Source organism: Bos javanicus, chromosome 11 (assembly GCF_032452875.1).
Source record: "Bos javanicus breed banteng chromosome 11, ARS-OSU_banteng_1.0, whole genome shotgun sequence".
NCBI classification, from domain to species: Eukaryota; Metazoa; Chordata; class Mammalia; order Artiodactyla; family Bovidae; genus Bos; species Bos javanicus.
Genome location: NC_083878.1, coordinates 88,132,059 through 88,151,802, shown reverse-complemented (window position 1 = coordinate 88,151,802; position 19,744 = coordinate 88,132,059). Strand labels below are relative to the sequence as shown.

Sequence of the window (19,744 nt, the reverse complement as noted above, 5' to 3'; positions counted from 1 at the left end):
TATTCACTAGACCAGCCACAAACCGAGACACGGATACATGAGGGCACTGGGTCCTTTTCTTTCTCACTTTGTTTACAGACGACAGAAAGGACCCAAACCACGTGGTGACTAATCAGCTCTTTTATAAAATCTAACTCTGCTCCCACATCTGTCTCTGTAACATAACGAAGTCACTTACTGGTGTTTTATAAAGAAAATTTCCAAAGTTGACTCAAAGATAGAAATAAAATTGGGTATTGGCTCTTGGTATCAAGCACGATGATTTTATTGCTCAAAATGCAAAGACTTCTACAGAAATTCCCTGGTGGTCCAACGGTTAGGATTCGGTGCTTTTCCTGCCGAGGGAATGGGTTAAATCCCTGGTCAGAGAACTAAGATCCCACACGCTTTGCACTTGGCCAAAAGGAAAGAGAAAAGGGGAAAAAAAGGCATAGACTTCTATAGTTTACATCAAGATTTCAGACGTCTGGATTGTAGTTAAAAATATCATCTGATTAGATAGTCCTTAAATCAATAAATACACAGAAATGAAGTTTTAAAGGTTTTAAAAACATCAAAAACTGTTCTAGAAGTCAGTGTAATGACAGAATCTTAAATTGAGAAAGACAATTACCCACAAAAATGCATCCAAATTTCAGTCTATTCTAATTGCTACTAAAACCAGAACCGTGAAAACTAAAGTCTATAAAAGGCTTCATGTTTTCCTGTGCTGTGCTGCGCTTAGTCGATCAGTCGTGTCCAACTCTTTGCAACCCCAGGGACGATCACCCTCCAAGTCAGAGACCCGGTGCCCCTCCCAACGGGAAGACCAGGAACCTATCAGTCTTGGCTCTTCAGGGGCTGCTTGTTTTAAGAAAGGGTGCTGAGCTCCCTTCCCACCTGCACAGACAATCACTCACCTTTCTTCCATTACCCTTCGGGGTGAAAACCACATAGGTGGAAAAGCAGAAAAGGAAAAAGGTGATTCAGTTCATTCTGTGAAGATCTTCAAAGCAAGGGCAGCAAGGAAGACGATGTGTGCGGCGATCTAAGGAAGCTGGAGCTACAGAGCAACGGCGGGCTGGAGGGGTTGGAGGGGTCGGGAGGAGCACAAGGACAGCAGGGCATCCCCACCACCCACTGAGAGCTGACCGCGCCAGGGGCAGTCTCAAATGCCTTTCAGGTGTCCACGCCTCACACAACCCGAGAGGAGACTGATGAAGCAAGGTGATGGCGAATGCAGGCGGCGGTGGGGCGGGGGGAGATGAAGGAAGAAGTGAGGATTTATCCCACTGGCTTCACTGCTCAGCTGCCAAGTCTGGATAAATTAACAAACTAACCCAAGAAGTACAACTAAAGAACGTTAGCTTCCCAATTCAGCTTTCAAACTAAGATTAATTTATATTACTTGCACACACACCAATTATCAATGAAGGAAAACAACCCTGAAATAAAATGGACAGGACACGGCCTGATTCCCATGGAAAATCCGCATGTTGTGAAGGTCAGTGGGGAGCTGAGTTTAGCAGCTGGCTGCATGGGGCTTTGGTGCTGAACAGACTGGGTTTCAAATTCTGAGCCTGCTGGGGACCAGTTGTATAAACCTGGGGAAAGCATCTAGGTCTCTGAATCTCTGTTTTCTTCAACAATAAAGCTGAGATACAGTATTACAGCACAGGTGGCTGTAAGGACCGCACGGGAAAGCACCTTAGCGTTTGTTTTTAATAAATATCACTGGCAGTTTAGCTATTAAGAGTAATTTACTTGTAATTAAAGTTGTCCATTGTCCTTTGGGGTTCCATCCTACTCATTTCTTAACTTTTATCATTTTCTTCGTTGGATTTTATTTTCAATAAAGTCTGTTCTCTGAACACTTTCTAAAGCTCTCGTGTCTAAGGAAAAAAGTTTATTCTATTATCTTGTACTATTATCTATTATCTTGTACTATGCTAAATAACAGCGCTCTAATAATTCATGTTTTTGAAATGAAGCTATGCTCCAACAAAATGAGTTCTATATGAGACTTCTTGAAACTTTGAAAGGCAAATCGTGCCAACCCCATCCTGAAACTGTTACCTTCTTCCCAAGGCAAGTCCTGCTAAGGCACATAGTCTACCATACCAACTAAGATTAATTTCCAGGCCAGGAAAAGACGAGCAATCCCATCTCTTCTCTGGGCTTCACTAAGTGTAAGCAAAAGCTCACACTTTTGAGAGAAATAGGTGCCCAGGCTCACCTGCCTATAACACCCTTTCAGCAAAATGCCCTACCGTTTTTCAGGTCATCAAATATTTTGCCCTTTTATCTTCTGATTCTCTCTCTATACCTACTCTAAATAAGAACTGTTTAGTAAGCCAGCAGCAGCAAGCAGGATGGGATCACTGTCTTTTCCCTATACAAATTTATGTATCAGAAAGTACTTAAAAGTCTTTTCTTAGTCAAGTGACATTAAAGTAGCACTTTAAAGTCTATACTTATGTAATTAAGTGAGTATCAGCCTCAAGCATGGAACTTGCAAAAGACTGAACAATTTTAAATTAAGGTAGATTATGGAGAGAATAAAATCACTTTTATTCAAATATTTCTCTGGGAGGTAAAGCCTTTTAAAAAGACCCCAACACTGCGTTCTAATGATGACGAAGACAAACCCAGTCACTACGTCTCCAACACACTTGCTATTCTTTCAAAAAATAACCCAGGCTGTTTATGCTATCTGGTAAGAAGGTGAGAATCTCTTTTCCTCTAATTAAAAAGAAAACTTTAAAAGAATCTCCATAAATCAGCAATAACCACAGAAATTAATTTCACAAACGTCCAGGACTGATCATTAGTGGTTTTGCTACTGGTCTGAGTGACCTCACCTCTTGGAACTACGGTCTCCTTTTCTGTACAGTGAATAATGACCTGGTGTCTCAGACAGTAAAGAGTCTGTCTGCAATGCAGGAGACCTGGGTTTGATCCCTGGATGGGGAAGATACCCTAGAGAAGGGAATGGCAGCCCACTCCAGTATTCTTACCTGGAGAATTCCATGGACAGAGGAGCCTGGTGGGCAACAGTCCATGGGGTCGCAGAGAGTCAGACATGCCTGAATGACTAACACCACCACGACTGTAGGGACAGTTAAGTGGAATATTTGTAGAGAGCACTCAACAAAGTGACTGAACACAGAAGTCATTCCACCATTCAAGTTCCAAAGTTCAAGTCCAAACACTCTATTACATCGTACTGTTTCTAACACAGAGAAGACAACCTGCCCATATCAAGCCTAGGTATTTACTGTAACAATACACCACAGGCAGACTCAGCATTCAGCAAGCCCTAATTTACCCAAACAACTTTCTCATTTCTTACCTAAAAGTAAAGAAAAAGAAATACACCATTCATGCAACTCTTTTCTCTCACAAAATTTCAACGTGAACCACGTATTTTATATAAATAGCATGGTGTTTGAAAGCATCAATTCTTCAGCGCTCAGCCTTCTTTATGGTACAGCCCCATTACCTGAGTCCACCTGCGCAAATTCCTTTTTATTCTAACACATTCACATGTAACAGCAAAACCCAAAGTAACAGCATTATTTTCCAAGGGATGTGTGTTTGTATTGTCTTCATCTCCACATTAATATATTCTTCCTACTTCAGACAGAAACCCTTGACCCAAGGGAAAGAAACCTCCCTTCCTTGCTCAAGGATGACTGGGTCCTTAACAGAGATTCAGCTTACAATTGGAAACACAACTTAGAATTCAAAATCTCCAAAAGGGATACTACAGTGACTAGACAGTATAATGGAATCTGAATCAGGTCCTTTCCCAAGCACAGGGTTTGAGGATATGATGTGTGTGCATTTGTGTTCAGTCGCTTAGTCATGTCTGATGCTTTGTGACCCCATGGACTGCAGCCCGCCAGGCTCCTCTGTCCATGGGATTTTCCAGGCAAGAATACTGGAGTGGGTTACCATGCCCTTCTCAAGGGGATCTTCCTGACCCAGGGATCGAAGCCAGGTCTCCTGCATTGCAGGTGGATTCTTTACCACTGAGCCACCAGGGATGCCCAAGAGGGTATGATGCTATGTTCTAAAGATTCTTCGGAATCCAACAAGGCCTGGACATCCTACTGCCTCTCACCAAGTAACAGGTTTTCCTTTCTATGAGAATTGAGAATATTTAAAAACCTCAGATCCTAAGCATAATATGCCTAAAGGCCATTGCATCTTTTTGGATAAAAACTATCTGTATCTTTGTGCTAAGGTGGAGCAACCAACACATACAAGTCCCTCACTGTGCTCAGGACCCTGCTGGCTCCAATTACCTCTCCTCGATCAATTCCGGGTACTTCTTTTTAACGACACATTCTCCTATCATAAAGCTGAATGCTTAAGCAATAAAGTGCAGAAACAAAAAGCCTGGGCGCTGGGTGTGATCAGACACACCCAGTTCTCATCCCAGGTTCCCTCTTACTAACCTGCTACTGGAGAAGCAGATCCCCTGCTGCGCCCACCCCCAGGGCTGCTGCTAGGGTTCGCGCAACCCAAGCGCCCTGTGCAGCAACGGGTACACAATGATTGCTGCGACATTGACTGCTACCAGGATAAGATCATGTAAAAAGCATTTTAGAATCACTTATGGTTTTCTGGTTGAAACACAGCTTCTAGCTCAGGACAGCACAGCAACACCCAAAGGGCCTGCACCTTCACTCCAAGCCACTGAAAGGCTTTCAAGTACCGTCCACAGAGAGCGGAAAAGAAAAACTTTTATTAGAGTCCAGGTTCCTTCCTGCCACGTTTTATTCCCTCTCATGGGATCGCGGGTTGTCCTCAGGGACGTTAGTACTTTCCCCTGCAGAGTTTCCGCTGAGCCATTAACCACTGCTCATTACCTTCGTGAGGACAGATCTCCAGATCTCAAGTCACTGACTTGAGGCTTCTGCCTCCCAGATGGCATTTCCAAAATCCTCATTCCTCCCCAGTGGAGTCAAGAGTTCCTCATGATATCTCTATTAAGGAATCCACACTGCAGGACTCCTGTGAGTACCTGCGGTGACAGGAGACGATGGACCCCGTCCCACCTGCTCCTCAGGGGCATGGAACACTGAGCTAAAAGCTCATCAGCTAAAACTGCCTGGTCCTTCCCTGATCTCAGCCCCAGCCCCAGGGCCGCGGCTCCACAACCAGCCTCAGGGGCAGATAAGCAGGGAGGGAGGAAGGAAACACCAAAGACCGCTGGTCAACCCACCAAGCATGCCATTCAAGGCCCTCCGCACAGATGGATATCCTCTGCTCAGAAATACCCCACCAAAAAGAGATGCCAGGGATTTCCCTGGGGGTCCAGTGGCTGAGACTTCACCTTCCAATGCAGACGGTGTGGGTTTGATCCCTGGTCAGGCTTCCCTCATAGCTCAGTTGGTAAAGGATCTGCCTGCAATGCAGGAGAACCGGGTTCAATCCCTGGGTCGGGAATATCCCCTGGAGAAGGAAATGGCAACCCACTCCAGTGTTCTTGCCTTGAGAATACCATGGACAGAGGAGCCTGGTGGGCTGCAGTCCATGGGGTTGCAAAGAGTCCGGCACAACTGAGCAACTAACACTTCACATGCTAAGTGAAGCTTAGCCTTGACCTCACATGCCTTGCAGATCAAAACAAACAAACAAAAAAAAACATAAAGCAGAGCAATATTGTAACAAATTAATAAAGACTTTAAAAATGCTCCACATTAAAAAAAAATCTTTAAAAAAAAGAGAGATGCAAAAAAAAAGCCCACAAACATGCCCTCAACAGAACAGAGAATCTCTTCTTCTGAGCTTCTATCATCCATAGGCTCAACACCGGGATTATAAAAAGTGGAAGGTACCCCCTACCCCCACAAGCAGTTCATAGTCTGGTAGGAGAAAAGGTGAATTAAAGCAAGTTCGCGAACCCTAACAACAGCTCTGATGTGACATCAGTGGGAAGAGAAAAACCCAGCAAAGCACTTGGTGCCCAGGAACGGCCTCAGAAAGCAGCTCTCCCAGCATGGGAACCCTCTTCTTGGGAGCATAGCCCTGGATGCAGGGAAAAGCACACCTGTGCGCCCAGGTGAGTCAGCTGGTTTTAATGCAGTTTAGACTCAGAAAGGTAAAGGGGATGTGACTCAGGTCCCAGAGCTAATGAAATTTAGCAGACCCTGAATCAGACCCATAAACATCTGCCCCCAACCCAGAGCTTTTCCAATGAGTCATTACAGCCACCTGGGGAGAAGGTGGAGTTTAAACTTGATCGCTGCTCCCGTCCAAGGCCCGCTGCTCAATTTTATCATCACTTCAAGGGGATTCCGAGGAACACATGTTTTAGTATCTCCCAATATTTAAAAATATATTTCAGCATAAGTTCAACTTCACATCGAATATCTGTGCTCTGTTTTCAACTGTTTCATTCTGCTGAACACACAGTAAATGGCTGATGAAGATTTTTTTTTACTACTCTCCAAGCTGGTAGCTCCTTTTGCTCCCTTAGCCCTGAATGCACCCTCATCTGTAATAACAATTACCGTGTGATCACCAGTTTGACAGTTTAAGTGTCCTGCAGAGACTGAGCCCATCCTTTTATCCATCAGTGGGTCCCAGCATAATGTAACAAAAGCTTGCTGCATGGCTGACGCTGTGCAACACCTCCAACTCAAGGGTGCCTTTCAGAGGGTAAGGACCACATCTCCACTGTCTCTGGTTTGTACAAGGGGTGGGTAGCTAAGCCCATGTGACTGTGGGTTGAAGATCACTTTCCTACAGCTTTTACGACGTAATCCCATACAAAGCTTGGCAAACCCATGAGGCAGGTGCAGTTTTACTGGATATGTCTATATCTTTTATATGTTTCCTGTAGGTCATTTGCTCTGTTGAAAACTACCTGCCAAGTTATCAAGAAAAGACTTCAGTTTAATCTCCCAAGGCTAACAGGCTCTTCCCCGTGTTAACCATCTCACGGGGCTGCTGTTTACACACAAATAAGGGCAGGTTCTTTTCCATCCCCATGGAAAAGAAACGCAAAAAAGCAAAATGGCTGTCTGGGGAGGCCTTACAAACAGCTGTGAAAAGAAAAGAATCGAAAAGCAAAGGAGAAAAGGAAAGATAAGCATCTGAATGCAGAGTTCCAAAGAATAGCCAGGAGAGATAAGAAAACCTTCCTCAGGCGATCAATGCAAAGAAATAGAGGAAAACAACAGAATGGGAAAGACTAGAGATCTCTTCAAGAAAATTAGAGATACCAAGGGAACATTTCATGCAAAGACGGGCTCGATAAAGGACAGAGATGGTATGGACCTAACAGGAGCAGAAAATATTAAGAAGAAGTGGCAAGAATACACAGAAGAACTGTACAACTTCACGACCAAGATAATCACAATGGTGTGATCATTGACCTAAAGCCAGACATCCTGGAATGTGAAGTCAAGTGGGCCTTAGAAAGCATCACTACGAACAAAGCTAGTGGAGGTAATGGAATTCCAGTTGAGTTATCTCAAATCCTGAAAGATGATGCTGTGAAAGTGCTGCACTCAATATGCCAGCAAATTTGGAAAACTCAGCAGTGGCCACAGGACTGGAAAAGGTCAGTTTTCATTCCAATCCCAAAGAAAGGCAATGCCAAAGAATGCTCAAACCACGGCACAATTGCACTCATCTCACACGCTAGTAAAGTCATGCTCAAAATTCTCCAAGCTAGGCTTCAGTAGTACGTGAACCGTGAACTTCCAGATGTTCAAGCTGGTTTTAGAAAAGGCAGAGGAACCAGAGATCAAATTGCCAACATCCACTGGATCATGGAAAAAGCAAGAGAGTTCCAGAAAAACATCTATTTCTGCTTTATTGACTATGTCAAAGCCTGTGTTGTGTGGATCACAATAAACTGTGGAAAGTTCTGAAAGAGATGGGAAATACCAGACCACCTGACCTGCCTCTTGAGAAACCTATATGAACGTCAGGAAGCAACAGTTAAACTGGACATGGAACAACAGACTGGTTCCAAATAGGAAAAGGAGTACATCAAGGCTGTATATTGTCATCCTGCTTATTTAACTTATATACAGAGCACATCATGAGAAACGCTGGGCTGGAAGAAGCACAAGCTGGAATCAAGACTGCCGGGAGAAATATCAATCACCTCAGATATGCAGACGATACCACCCTTATGGCAGAAAGTGAAGAGCAACTAAAAAGCCTCTTGATGAAAGTGAAAGAGGAGAGTGAAAAAGTTGGCTTACAGCTCAACATTCAGAAAACGAAGATCATGGCATCTGGTCCCATCACTTCATGGGAAATAGATGGGGAAACAGTGGAAACAGTGTCAGACTAGATTTTTTTGGGCTCCAAAATCACTGCAGATGGTGACTGCAGCCATGAAATTAAAAGACGCTTACTCCTTGGAAGGAAAGTTATGACCAACCTAGATAGCATATTCAAAAGCAGAGACATCACTTTGCCAACAAAGGTCCGTCTAGTCAAGGCTATGGTTTTCCCAGTGGTCATGTATGGATGTGAGTGTTGGACTGTAAAGAAAGCTGAGTGCTGAAGAATTGATGCTTTTGAACTGTGGTGTTGGAGAAGACTCTTGAGAGTCCCTTGGACTGCAAGGAGATCCAACCAGTCCATTCTGAAGGAGATCAGCCCTGGCATTTCTTTGGAGGGAATGATGCTGAAGCTGAAACTCCAGTACTTTGGCCACCTCATGTGAAGAGTTGACTCATTGGTAAAGACTCTGATGCTGGGAGGGATTGGGGGCAGGAGGAGAAGGGGACGACAGAGGATGAGATGGCTGGATGGCATCATCAACTCGATGGACGTGAGTTTGAGTGAACTCCGGGAGTTGGTGATGGACAGGGAGGCCTGGCATGCTGCAATTCATGGGGATGCAAAGCGTCGGACACGACTGAGCGACTGAACTGAACAGAACTGAAGGGCAGGTCCCTGTGCTGTGTTCCAAAATCCGAGGGTGTTCTTTGGAACTCAGAACAAGTCTTCCCATAGGAAAGTTAAAAAACACAAAACTAACATGAAGGGCACTTAGGTTCCCATGCCCGTCCACAAAAGCTTTTTGAGTCCATTGGTACACCACAGGCCCCAGCCACGCTGTGCTACCTTCTGCAGGGAAAAGGCCTCCCACTTCGCAGCCGGTGGGCCGGAAACACGGCTCTACCCTCCTGCCTCTTCTAACCAGCTTTTTTAGAAACCATCTGCTTCATCACAATAATTCACAGCAAATCAGTAATAAAGTTCATTATTCCATCATTTGTGCTATCACAGGTTTAAAATTACCATTTGGCAAGCTTTATTTTGGAAACCAAGAGGAAGAGCATGTGTCCGCTTGCCTCTGTCTTTTCATGTCCCTGGAGCAGGAGTGCATTGAGTACTTGGGGTTGGCCAAATACAGGCCACCTGCTTTTTGATTTTTTTTCTCTCATCCTTTTTATTGGCAAGAAGACACATTAAGTTCTGTGATGATAATGTAAACATTGCAAGCATCCTTTAACAACCAAAATTTAGTCATTTCCTTCGTAGTTTAGATAGTTGGGCAATTATCTCACAGTCATGTGAAAATGAGAATATTTCAATTACAGAAGCTAAATTCCCACTACAAGAGGGATCAACATTCAACATCTTTTGGCTGTAAGAAACACTACTTTTTGTGCCTATAGGACTCCCTGGATCACAAATATTTATTTTAAAATACATTTTTTTTTTTTTTTTTTTGGTAAATGAGGTCTGATGGACTCATGGTCAAGTTCATTGTTCACATACTGTCCCGTGTACAACAAGAGGACTGAAAAAAGCTATGACAAGACTGTGTATCCTATACAGTCTAAAATATTTGCTCTCTGGCCCTTCACACAGTCTGCCAACCCCCGATCTTAGAAATGACGGGCAAACTTGTGAAAGTTAATTTCTCCCCAAACTAATTAAGGAGAATCAATATCCCAATATATAGGACCTTCTATTCCTAAATCCTCTTTCTTCTTTTTGCCTCTATCACTTAAGGTTTTTAAATTTTTCCTCAAAAATTTCAAAGCTTATATGAAAATGTAGACTAGAAAAAGCACTGAATTCTAGAATAAATTTTAAAGGTAAATTATCTCATTACAGATCAGAATAAAATAGCATACATGTAAGTGTTAAAGGAAGCTACAAAAATAAAGCTTATACTATATTAAAATATTTTAATTTACAAATGGACTTGTTACAGAGATTGCAAAAACTACACTATGAATAGCTTACAAAATGTACAAAAAAAAGAGATCCAAGAATTTTTAAACTGTTAAATACTCAGGGAGTCCAAATCCTTCACTTAAAAAAATTTAAACCCTCGATGTTCAAAGAAACATATTATACATATCATGTAAAACTAGAGTCAAAGAAATAAACAGAAGTGTATTGTATTTACATAAACAATAACTTTAAACAACAGAGGAATGCTGTAAGTCCCACAGAGCATAATTGAATTAAATTCTTAAGTTGGAACTCATTGAACATTTAAAATTAATGTGAAAGTCTGAGTGAAAAAAAAGGGATTAAAAGAAAGAAAAAGAAGGAAAAAGGCAAAATCAAACAGAAAAACATATCAGTATAAAGTGAAATGGAAGGGGTTAAAAGAGATGAAAAGACACACTTTCTAAATTAATTATTTCCTCTTTATTGCCAACACTTGCAACTATTGTGGCAAACTCATTTACCCTCACCCGCTCCACTGATGGTGTCAAATTCTAAACACTGGCAGTACATGCGGGCACAGAACATACTGTAAAGAGTAACGAAACGAACGGTCTCCGCCTGCGGGTCCGCAGCCACAGCACCATGCAGAGCTTTCTACCACCATAGAAATGTTCTCTGTGTGCTGCTGAATACACAGGCCACTGGCCACCTGTGGGGGTCAAGCACGTGTCATGTGGCCAGTGTGGCTGAACAACTGGGCTTTAGACGTTGATTCACTTAAATCTACAGGCTGCACGTGGCTAAGGGCTCCAAACCAGACAGGGGGCTGAAGCGCTACAAGGTAGCTTAACCGACTGCTACTGCCTTTCAGAAAAATAAACCGCTTCCTTTGACTGAATATGAATTCACTAACCTTCCTACTTGGGGGCTTCTCAGGTGGCGCCAGGGGTAAAGAACCTACCTGCCAATGTAGGAGAGGTAAGAAATAAATCGCATGTTTGATTCCTGGAGTGGGAAGATCCCCTGGAGGATGGCATGATAACCCACCCCAGTATTCCTGTCTGGAGAATTCTGTGGACAGAGGAGCCTGGTGGGCTATGGTCCAGAGTGTCACAAAGAGTCGGACACAACTAAGCGACTTAGTGCACATGCGCACACCACACACATGCACTCCCTACTTAGAAGCATGTTATGACTTCCGTTCACACAGGTATATACAGGTCCTCCGTTTTCAGTAACCCCATCAGATGTTCCTTCTTTTTCCAGATTTACAACATGAAGCTCCTTTTCTCAGATATTAAGTACAGTATCACTTTGAACCTGTCATCTGTGTGAGATTTCATAAGCAGAGTTGCGATGGTGTAAAAACTGCTTCACATGATACATAATCAAAATATTTTACCCCTCCTCTTAAAAAAATTAGAGTCAAAACACCAAGAACCTGGAGTGCTGGCACACAGCAGGGAGAAGGATCCAGGAAGACAGGGGGCACTGCTGGAAACTGAGGGAAGACATGGCATCAAAGCAGATGGGGCGACCCATGAATCACCAAAGGTGCAGAACAGAATGAGATTTGGGGAAAAAAAAAAACTATTAAATTGGCTACAGGTCCATCATTCCTTGTATGAAAACTCCTGAAGCCACACATATGTCAGGACTCAGAGACTCAGTGCACCACAGGTAACACAGAACACTCCCAAGGATCTGCCACCACGGTCTGTGGGTACCTCGGCCCCTGGGTGTTCAACCACATCTATTTCCAGTGTCCAGTGTCCATCTCTGGCCCAGACCTCCACACCAGCTCCCAGCATCGATTAACTGTCTCACAGACACTCTATAAAGTCCACAGGCACCTATTCGGCAAATACTCAGAGTGTTTACTATGTACCAAGCCCTGTTTTAAGTGAATATCTTGCCTGGAGAATTCCATGGACGGAGGAACCTGGCAGGATCCAGTCCATGGGGTTGCAAAGAGTCGGACAAGACTGAGCGACTAACACCCACACACACACATTGTTTGAAATACTTATCCCCTAGACATGCTCCCCACCCCCAGGCTTCCCTATGCTCAGAAATTCTGCTACCATTTACCTTACTGTTCACACCAGGAACCTGGCGTCACCCTGACACCTTTCTTTCCCATCAATCACCAAGTCCTTCCACACGTGCCTTTTAAATCTTTCTCTAATCTATTTGCTTACTCCATCTCTGCACTGCTGTCACCCAAGACTAAGCCAGTGGTCCTTACCCAGAAGTGGTCTGGCCCCGCAAGAGACATGTGAAACTGTATGGAAACAACCATGGTTGTCACAGCCTGGAGAGGAGAGGCTGCCAGCATCAAGTGGGCAGGAGCGACGGATGGTGCTTAGCATCTTACACGGCGTACAACAGTCCCGCCCACCAAAGAATGATCCAGTCTCAGCCATCAACAGCACTGAGGCTGAGAAGCCCTGCTCTGAGTACATGAAAGAGTGATGCATACCGAGGATTTTGCTTTTATATCAATTATAGCCTTGAAAAAATGATCATAATTCAGAATAATTTTTAACGTGGTAGAATTCTATTGGGCCCGATTCAATTATGTTGGAACCTGTTTTGTACGTGAATAAAGTGAGCACTTACTTGTGCATGTTCTCCACTCCTATTATGACCATGATACAGTAGGAAATTCCACTTTGTACAAGAAAATGTAAGGCATACCTGTAAAAAGTAAGAGCACTGTTAGAAGGGTTAGAAGGGCCTACACACAAACATCGAGTTGAAATGATTTAGGATAAAAAGGGCTTATGCATAACTCAGAACATTCCCAGAAAAAAAAACAAGGAAGCAAAACCTCCAAAGCCTAACACTCTGTGGATACCTTAGAGGAGTCTCATCTTACAAGCCCCACAAGGGCTGGAAAACTAAGAACTCCAGAAAGCCACACTTAGGGGCTGAGCATCCCACATTTCCCAGCTACACGAAAGCTCCATGGGGTCCCATTACCGCTTTTCCATTACTAAGGCGCAAGTATGAAAAGGAGCGAGAAACTGGGACTTCAGAATCGTCCTGACGGACGTCACTTAATTGTTTACCTGACTGACTGCGCCAATACAGCTGTGGATCTGTGGTAGTCTTTGCAAGTGTTACTTACAAAAGAGCCCAAAATACCAAATATTAGAATTCATTTAAAAGCGGGTTCACCCAAATTGATCTATTCTGAAAACACAATGGCTCGAGTCAAATAAGTGTCCTTATACAAATCTAGTCAATTCTTAATTTGCAGTAATCCATCTATGGAACACTCTCACGGAAATAATACCGTGTTTTCTAATGTTCTTATGTAGAATTGGAGAAGGCAATGGCACCCCACTCCAGTACTCTTGCCTGGAAAATCCCATGGACGAAGGAGCCTGGTAGGCTGCAGTCCATGGGGTCACTAAGAGTCAGACACGACCAAGCGACTTCACTTTCACTTTTCACTTTCATGCATTGGAAAAGGAAATGGCAACCCACTCCAGTGTTCTTGCCTGGAGACTCCCAGGCTCGGGGGAGCCTGGTGGGCTGCCATCTATGGGGTCGCACAGAGTCGGACACGACTGACGTGACTTAGCAGCAGCAGCAGCAATGTAGAAATACACCATTAAATGAGAGAACTAATTTAGCCATCCATTTCACAAAAGTCAGGCAAAACATGATTTAGATCTCTGGTTTTAAAATCCATCCCGGGGACTCCCTGGGTGGTCCAGTGGTTAATACTCTGCCTTCTAATGCAGGGAATGTGGGTTCAGTCCCTGACTGAGGAACTAATATCCTTCATGCTACGCAGCTAGCTACTGAGCCTTCGTACCATGACTAAGATCCAAGCAGCCAAATAAATAAATACTTAAAAAAAAAAAAAAATCCCTCCAAACTATCCCTAAGATTGCGCACATGCACGCATGTGCAAGCACACACACACATGCAAAATTTCTATTTTCTTTCCCCTTTGACAGCATGAATAATGTATGAAAAAAATGTTGAAATCATTGTATACAATTTAAAGTATTAATAAAGATCTTAAACTACAATTAAAATTACTTTCTAACCTAAGCATCATAGAATAACAGGCACCTCCATTGTGAAAAGCTACTTAATTACTTTTAACTTTCCACAGAAATGTTACAAATAAGAAGTAGGCTCCAAGACAGGTATAGAAGAGACTTATCTTACCCATTATAGAGAGTTCATCTGCCTGTCTCTGCCTCTGCCTCTGCCTAACACACACACCCACACACAAAGAAACCCACACACACGGAAACAATGTTGGCCTGGAATGCTACTATATAACCAGAAAGCCACCAATCAGAAAAACATGTGTGTCCATAAACTGAAACAAAAAGGAACTAGCTACTGTGCTAAGCTCCCTTCTGCCTATTATGTCTTTTAGACCTGACCACCATCACTGGTTCCATTTTACAGGAGAGAAAAGTGATGCTAACCAGGCTGAATAACGTGTCCAGTCACAGCGCTGCCAGGCTGAGGCACCCACCGTGGAATCCAGGTCTGTCTGGATTCAGTCTAAGCTCCAGTCCACTACCCTGCACTGCTGTCAAACAGCTAAACAAGTAATTAAAAGTATAAACTAATTCTCAGTTAAAAGAAATTTATAGATGATGGTTCAAAAAAAAAGCTGAGGCCAAATACAAGTAGGTAAGAGTCAATTATATTTAGGTAACCACTAACACAGTCTTCCAAAAGACAACTTGTCAAAATCAATAGGAGATAGGACTGCCTTTGAGGCTAACAAAACAAAGTGCTAAAATGCAATCCAGAAGGACACTCTACTTCCCCACTTATATCAAGTAGCAGAGAATTATCTTTTACCTGGTGCAGAGGCATAAACAATCTTTTCCCAAAGAAAGGAACATAAGAAGTTTCTCCTTCAAGGAAAGAATAGAGTACGCTTTTTTAAAATCCTAGTTATCACATATAAATTGACATACTTATGACCACTTGACCTCACGGTGAGCTCCTCGGGACACTGGGATAGAGTATCTGAGAAGATATCACAGCAAGAAAGCACCCTCCCCCATCAGTAAACACCTCTCCCTCCAGCAGGACTCCCAGTCACACGGGCCCAGGAAACACGGATGACATCTCGGTCTTCTCTGTGTCCACAGACCACAAAATGAAGGGTGTCTGGAGCTGGTCACTTTGGACAAGCCTTCCCCACCCCTTACAACATGCTGCCGAAAGTGGAAATGCAGACATAGAGAAAAGACTTTTGGACATAGTTGGGGAGAGAGAAGGTGGGATATTAGAGAGAATAGCATGTAACCATATACATTACCATGTATAAAAGGGACAGCCAGTGGAAATTTGCTATATGATTCAGGGAGCTCAAGTCAGGTGTTCTGTGACAACCTAGAGGGGAGGGATGGGGAGAAAGGAGGGAGGGAGGTTTAAGAGGGACAGGACATATGTATACCTGTGGCTGATTCATGTTGATGTATGGCAGAAAACAACACAATATTGTAATTATCCTCCAATTAAAAATAAAATAAAATAAATTTTTAATGAAAAAAAAATGCCGACAAAATACACGTTGAACACTGACGTATGTATGGGTAAAATGTGTAAAGTGGAATATGCTTGAAAATATTGCAGAAAAATAAGTTGAGGAAAGAATGAAATAGGAATGGTGGAATTTTAACAATTGTTGAAGCTGGATAATGTGCCTTTGAGGGTTCATTCTATTATTTTCTGTTCTTTTTGCATTTGAAAAGCTCTGTGATACAAAGTTAAACACACACACATACACACCCATGGCATGATTTAAGATAAGTTTAAATAGAAATCCCCTGAGAAACTGAACAAAACTTTGATGTTATCAAGGAAGGGGAGAAACCATGCCTAGATCTGATTTAAGAAATCACACAGAAACCCAGGGACTCCACACACGCCTACCACTGGCAGGGCCTATCAGAGGACTGGTCACAGGGCAGCAAGGCCGAGAAGGAATAAATAATCCCTAATTGAATTTTCATGAGTTTCTAGGACACATGTACGGTTGCCAAAGGGAAAAACTAGATTAAGAAATACCAGTATATTTCAGCCCTGCTGCTGCTGCTAAGTCGCTTCAGTCGTGTCTCACTTTGTGCGACCGCATAGATGGCAGCCCACCAGGCTCCCCCGTCCCTGGGATTCTCCAGGCAAGAATACTGGAGTGGGTTGCCATTTCCTTCTCCAATGCATGAAAGTGAAAAGTGAAAGTGAAGCTGCTCAGTTGTGTCTGACTCTTCGCGACCCCATCGACTGCAGCCCATCAGGCTCCTCCATCCATGGGATTTTCCAGGCAAGAGTACTGGAGTGGGGTAAGAATCAAAAACAACCTCCCAGAACAAACACGGAGTCATCGTCAAAATCTACACGTCTACAACCCCACAACAGGAACTACCCTAAACATCCATCAAGCAGCTGCACTGGCATTCTCTCAGGGAATCTACATCTCAAACAACAATCTGCCGAAGAGCAAACATAGCCAGTGAGCCAGCAGCATAAGCTCTCAGTTAAGAAGGAGATGGTGAAGGACAGGGAAGCCTGGCATGCTGCAGTCTGCAGGGTCACAAAGAGTCAGACACAACTGAGCAACTGAACAACAGAAGAAGGAAAATTCAGGAGGAATCACCAAGAATCCTTCTACTGAGTATCTCTGCTGTTTAGCCAAGACACTGTGCTTTCCTCCTACAACCACCGTCATCTGAGACAAAGAGGAACTACGGTGTGTCTGTATTTATTACAAGAATAGTCCTGATAGTGAAGAAAGGAGCAAAGTGGAAGAAACACAGACACATGGAGCATCTGAAGGGCCATAAATAAAAGCTTTCCATTCATAAATAATTCTTCCCCACCAAAACCAACCCAACCAAAAACCTCATTCAGCTAATGGTAGAATATAAAAAATGATAACAGAGTTCTATTGATGGGCTTTACCAGCCTCTTACAAGCCACTTGCACAGAAAGGAACAAGTTATTTTAAATGGTTCATTTGTTCCTGGCATAAAAGATCTCAAAATAGGTAGAAGAGCTACTCATGACAGAATAAAATGTCTTAATGTCTTTTTTCTTCATCTGTCCTTTTTCATAAGTTATAAACAGTAAACTGTCCTCTGAGCCCAAATTGAAGAGACAGAGCCCACTTTCCACTCTTTATCTTTTCTATTAAAAATAAAAACTGTAAAACGTTATAGGTAAATATAAGGGCAAAACTCTACATAGTGTATTTTTCTACACACTCAATTCACAAAGACATCCAAAATCTTCATTAAATATGATCAAAATAATTACTTACCATCCAAAGCAAAAAAGTGCAAGATAAAGGCCCAAAAGGGTAGCAACGACATGTCTTATAAAAGAGCTAGTTTTGCTTGAATGTAGGTAAGTTCGAAACCAAATGGCTGCTAGCAAGGCAAAGAGTTGGCACACTACAAAGTTGACCTGCAAAGAAAAATTAAAATTTTGTATTAGCAACACAGACTTGAATTTTTCATTTGATATTACATTAAAATTCTCATGACAAAAACACCAAAGTTACTTAAAATTAAGATCTTCCAGTTTGCTAAAGAAACGAAAACAAAAACCAGGGCGTCTTTCCCAGGATGACAGCCTCAAGTTCAAAGGGAAGGGCTGATGCACACGTCAGTGCTACACGCAACAGGGACACTGGTGCCCAGCGTGGGAGAGGCTGCGAGGGGCCCGGGAAGAATCTGGAAGACACGGGGATGCAGACGCAGAAATGGAAAGCACAGAGTACCACATGGTTAGAGGGAAAGATAAACTTATTTTAATGACTTGGGCGACTCTGTAACTGGTCGACAAGAAGGGTTCTGAGCTTCTAAACTCCTCTGGGTTAAGATCCAGTCAAGATCCTTGAGAGTATGTGGGATGTACCCTCTGCCGTTAGGAGTTTGGTGGCATCCCTGCCAGAGGAGTCAAGGGGATGCTGCTGGTCTAAAGCCAGCGCTGAGAGGAACTACGTGTCTCAGCTCCAGGGGCCTCAGGGACTGGTCCAGGAGGTCAGCAGGTGAACAAGAGGAAGGAGCCCCCGGAAAGCCATGAGAGAAAGCGACCACCGCTGAGCCCATCAAGGCCAGTCCTTAAACATCCTCATAACAATAGGGACAACATCGCCCTCGATTTACAGGAATGATTTACAAGCTGGTTAACAGGACTGCGGCTCCTTTTTCTCCCTTCTTAACATTTCTTTTGCCCTCATAAAATGATTTTTTTAAAAAAGACTACAAACAAGCCTCTCCTGTGGTATTAAAGACTCGAGAAAAACCTCCTTTTCTGTCTCTTACGAAGTAGGTTCTCCTAGAACACGAAGAAACATAGGTCTTAAAATCTACAAATAAAAGAAAAATCCATTTGACATTAGGAACCTGTAAGAAACACACAACAACAACAAAACCACTGTTTCAGAAAGCTAAATTAGGAATAAATCACCCGGCCATACGTCAGTGCCGCCACAGATCCACAGAGATATCTCTGCCCAGAGACACAGAGAGCTATGTGCTTTTTCTTGCATTACAAGGAGAAAAACAGTTGGACATTGTTGTACATTGCCTGAGAGACCATTGTTCTTTGAAACAGTTAAACTCAGTACAACCAAAATGTCATTCCAACAGGTTCTAATAAGCACTTTTTTTTCTCCTAAAGGGTTCCAAGAACACTTTTTTAATTAAGCGAAAAGTAGATATACCAGAAAAATGAATACAGACGTTAAGAATTATTCACATCTACAAAGCATCCTACAGTTTAAAAACTTTCTTTCAAATATGTTGTAACAAAACAAAAATGCATGGAGCATCTATTCTGGGCAGAGCATAGGAGTCATAAATTGCATAAGTCTCACTGCCCGCCCTGGATGGATTCAGAATCTAATGAAAAAATCCAGGTCTCTGGATTTAGATAACCCGGCGGTGAATAATTCAGACCTGATCCACGAGGGGCCAGGACCACTGTGCAGGGAACAGACACCTAGATGCGTAAAGCGGGCTCCTGCTCCAAAAGCACAGAGAACTAGGGTTCAGCTCCAGTGCCCGGGAGTGAACCCCGGGAGCAGGTGCCGTCGATCACCCTGATGGGAGGAGCCTGAGGCACACCTGGTACCCAGGCCTTGGAGAGCCGGGCTGCAAAGGAGACGGATTCAGCCCATCAGATGATGGTGGGAGCTCCAGGAGGAGGGACTAGCACAATTGATATCAAGCAAAAAACCTCTAGGACAGGCAGGTGGGAATATCCAGACTGTTCCTTTATACAGAAGGAAAGGGTACACACCCAGATGTCCAAATAGCACTTGTGAATTGAAACCATGTCTTAGTCATTGTTTCATGTGTGGGGTAGGTCAGGGGAGGCAACGCATGCTGGAGAGGAGAGAGAACAAGAAGGAAGGGACCTACAAGGCCGGGATGGAGACCCAACGTGTGCGGGCACCCTCCCCTGCTTCTATCCTTTGATCCGTGAAACGTGGAGCTGCTTCCCCAGTTCACTCCACCAGCTCAAGGACACCTACAGTAACAGTGAGCACCCCAGGCTCCAACCCACGTCTGTGTCTAGGCTGCTCCCCGGC

The 19,744-nt window shown here is 43.4% G+C and overlaps 1 protein-coding gene across 2 annotated transcripts in view; it reads right to left on the bottom strand.

Moving 5' to 3' along the window:
• The window catches only part of MBOAT2 (membrane bound O-acyltransferase domain containing 2), a 106,655-nt gene that overhangs the window by 42,289 nt on the left and 44,622 nt on the right, over positions 1-19,744 (bottom strand). For both annotated transcript variants that reach the window (XM_061433358.1, XM_061433359.1), the window contains exons 2-3: positions 17,465-17,610; positions 12,775-12,852 (exon numbers count right to left, since the gene is read on the bottom strand). In XM_061433358.1, coding sequence (XP_061289342.1) covers positions 12,775-12,852; positions 17,465-17,610 — 224 coding nt within the window. The remainder of the gene's footprint in view (positions 1-12,774; positions 12,853-17,464; positions 17,611-19,744) is intronic.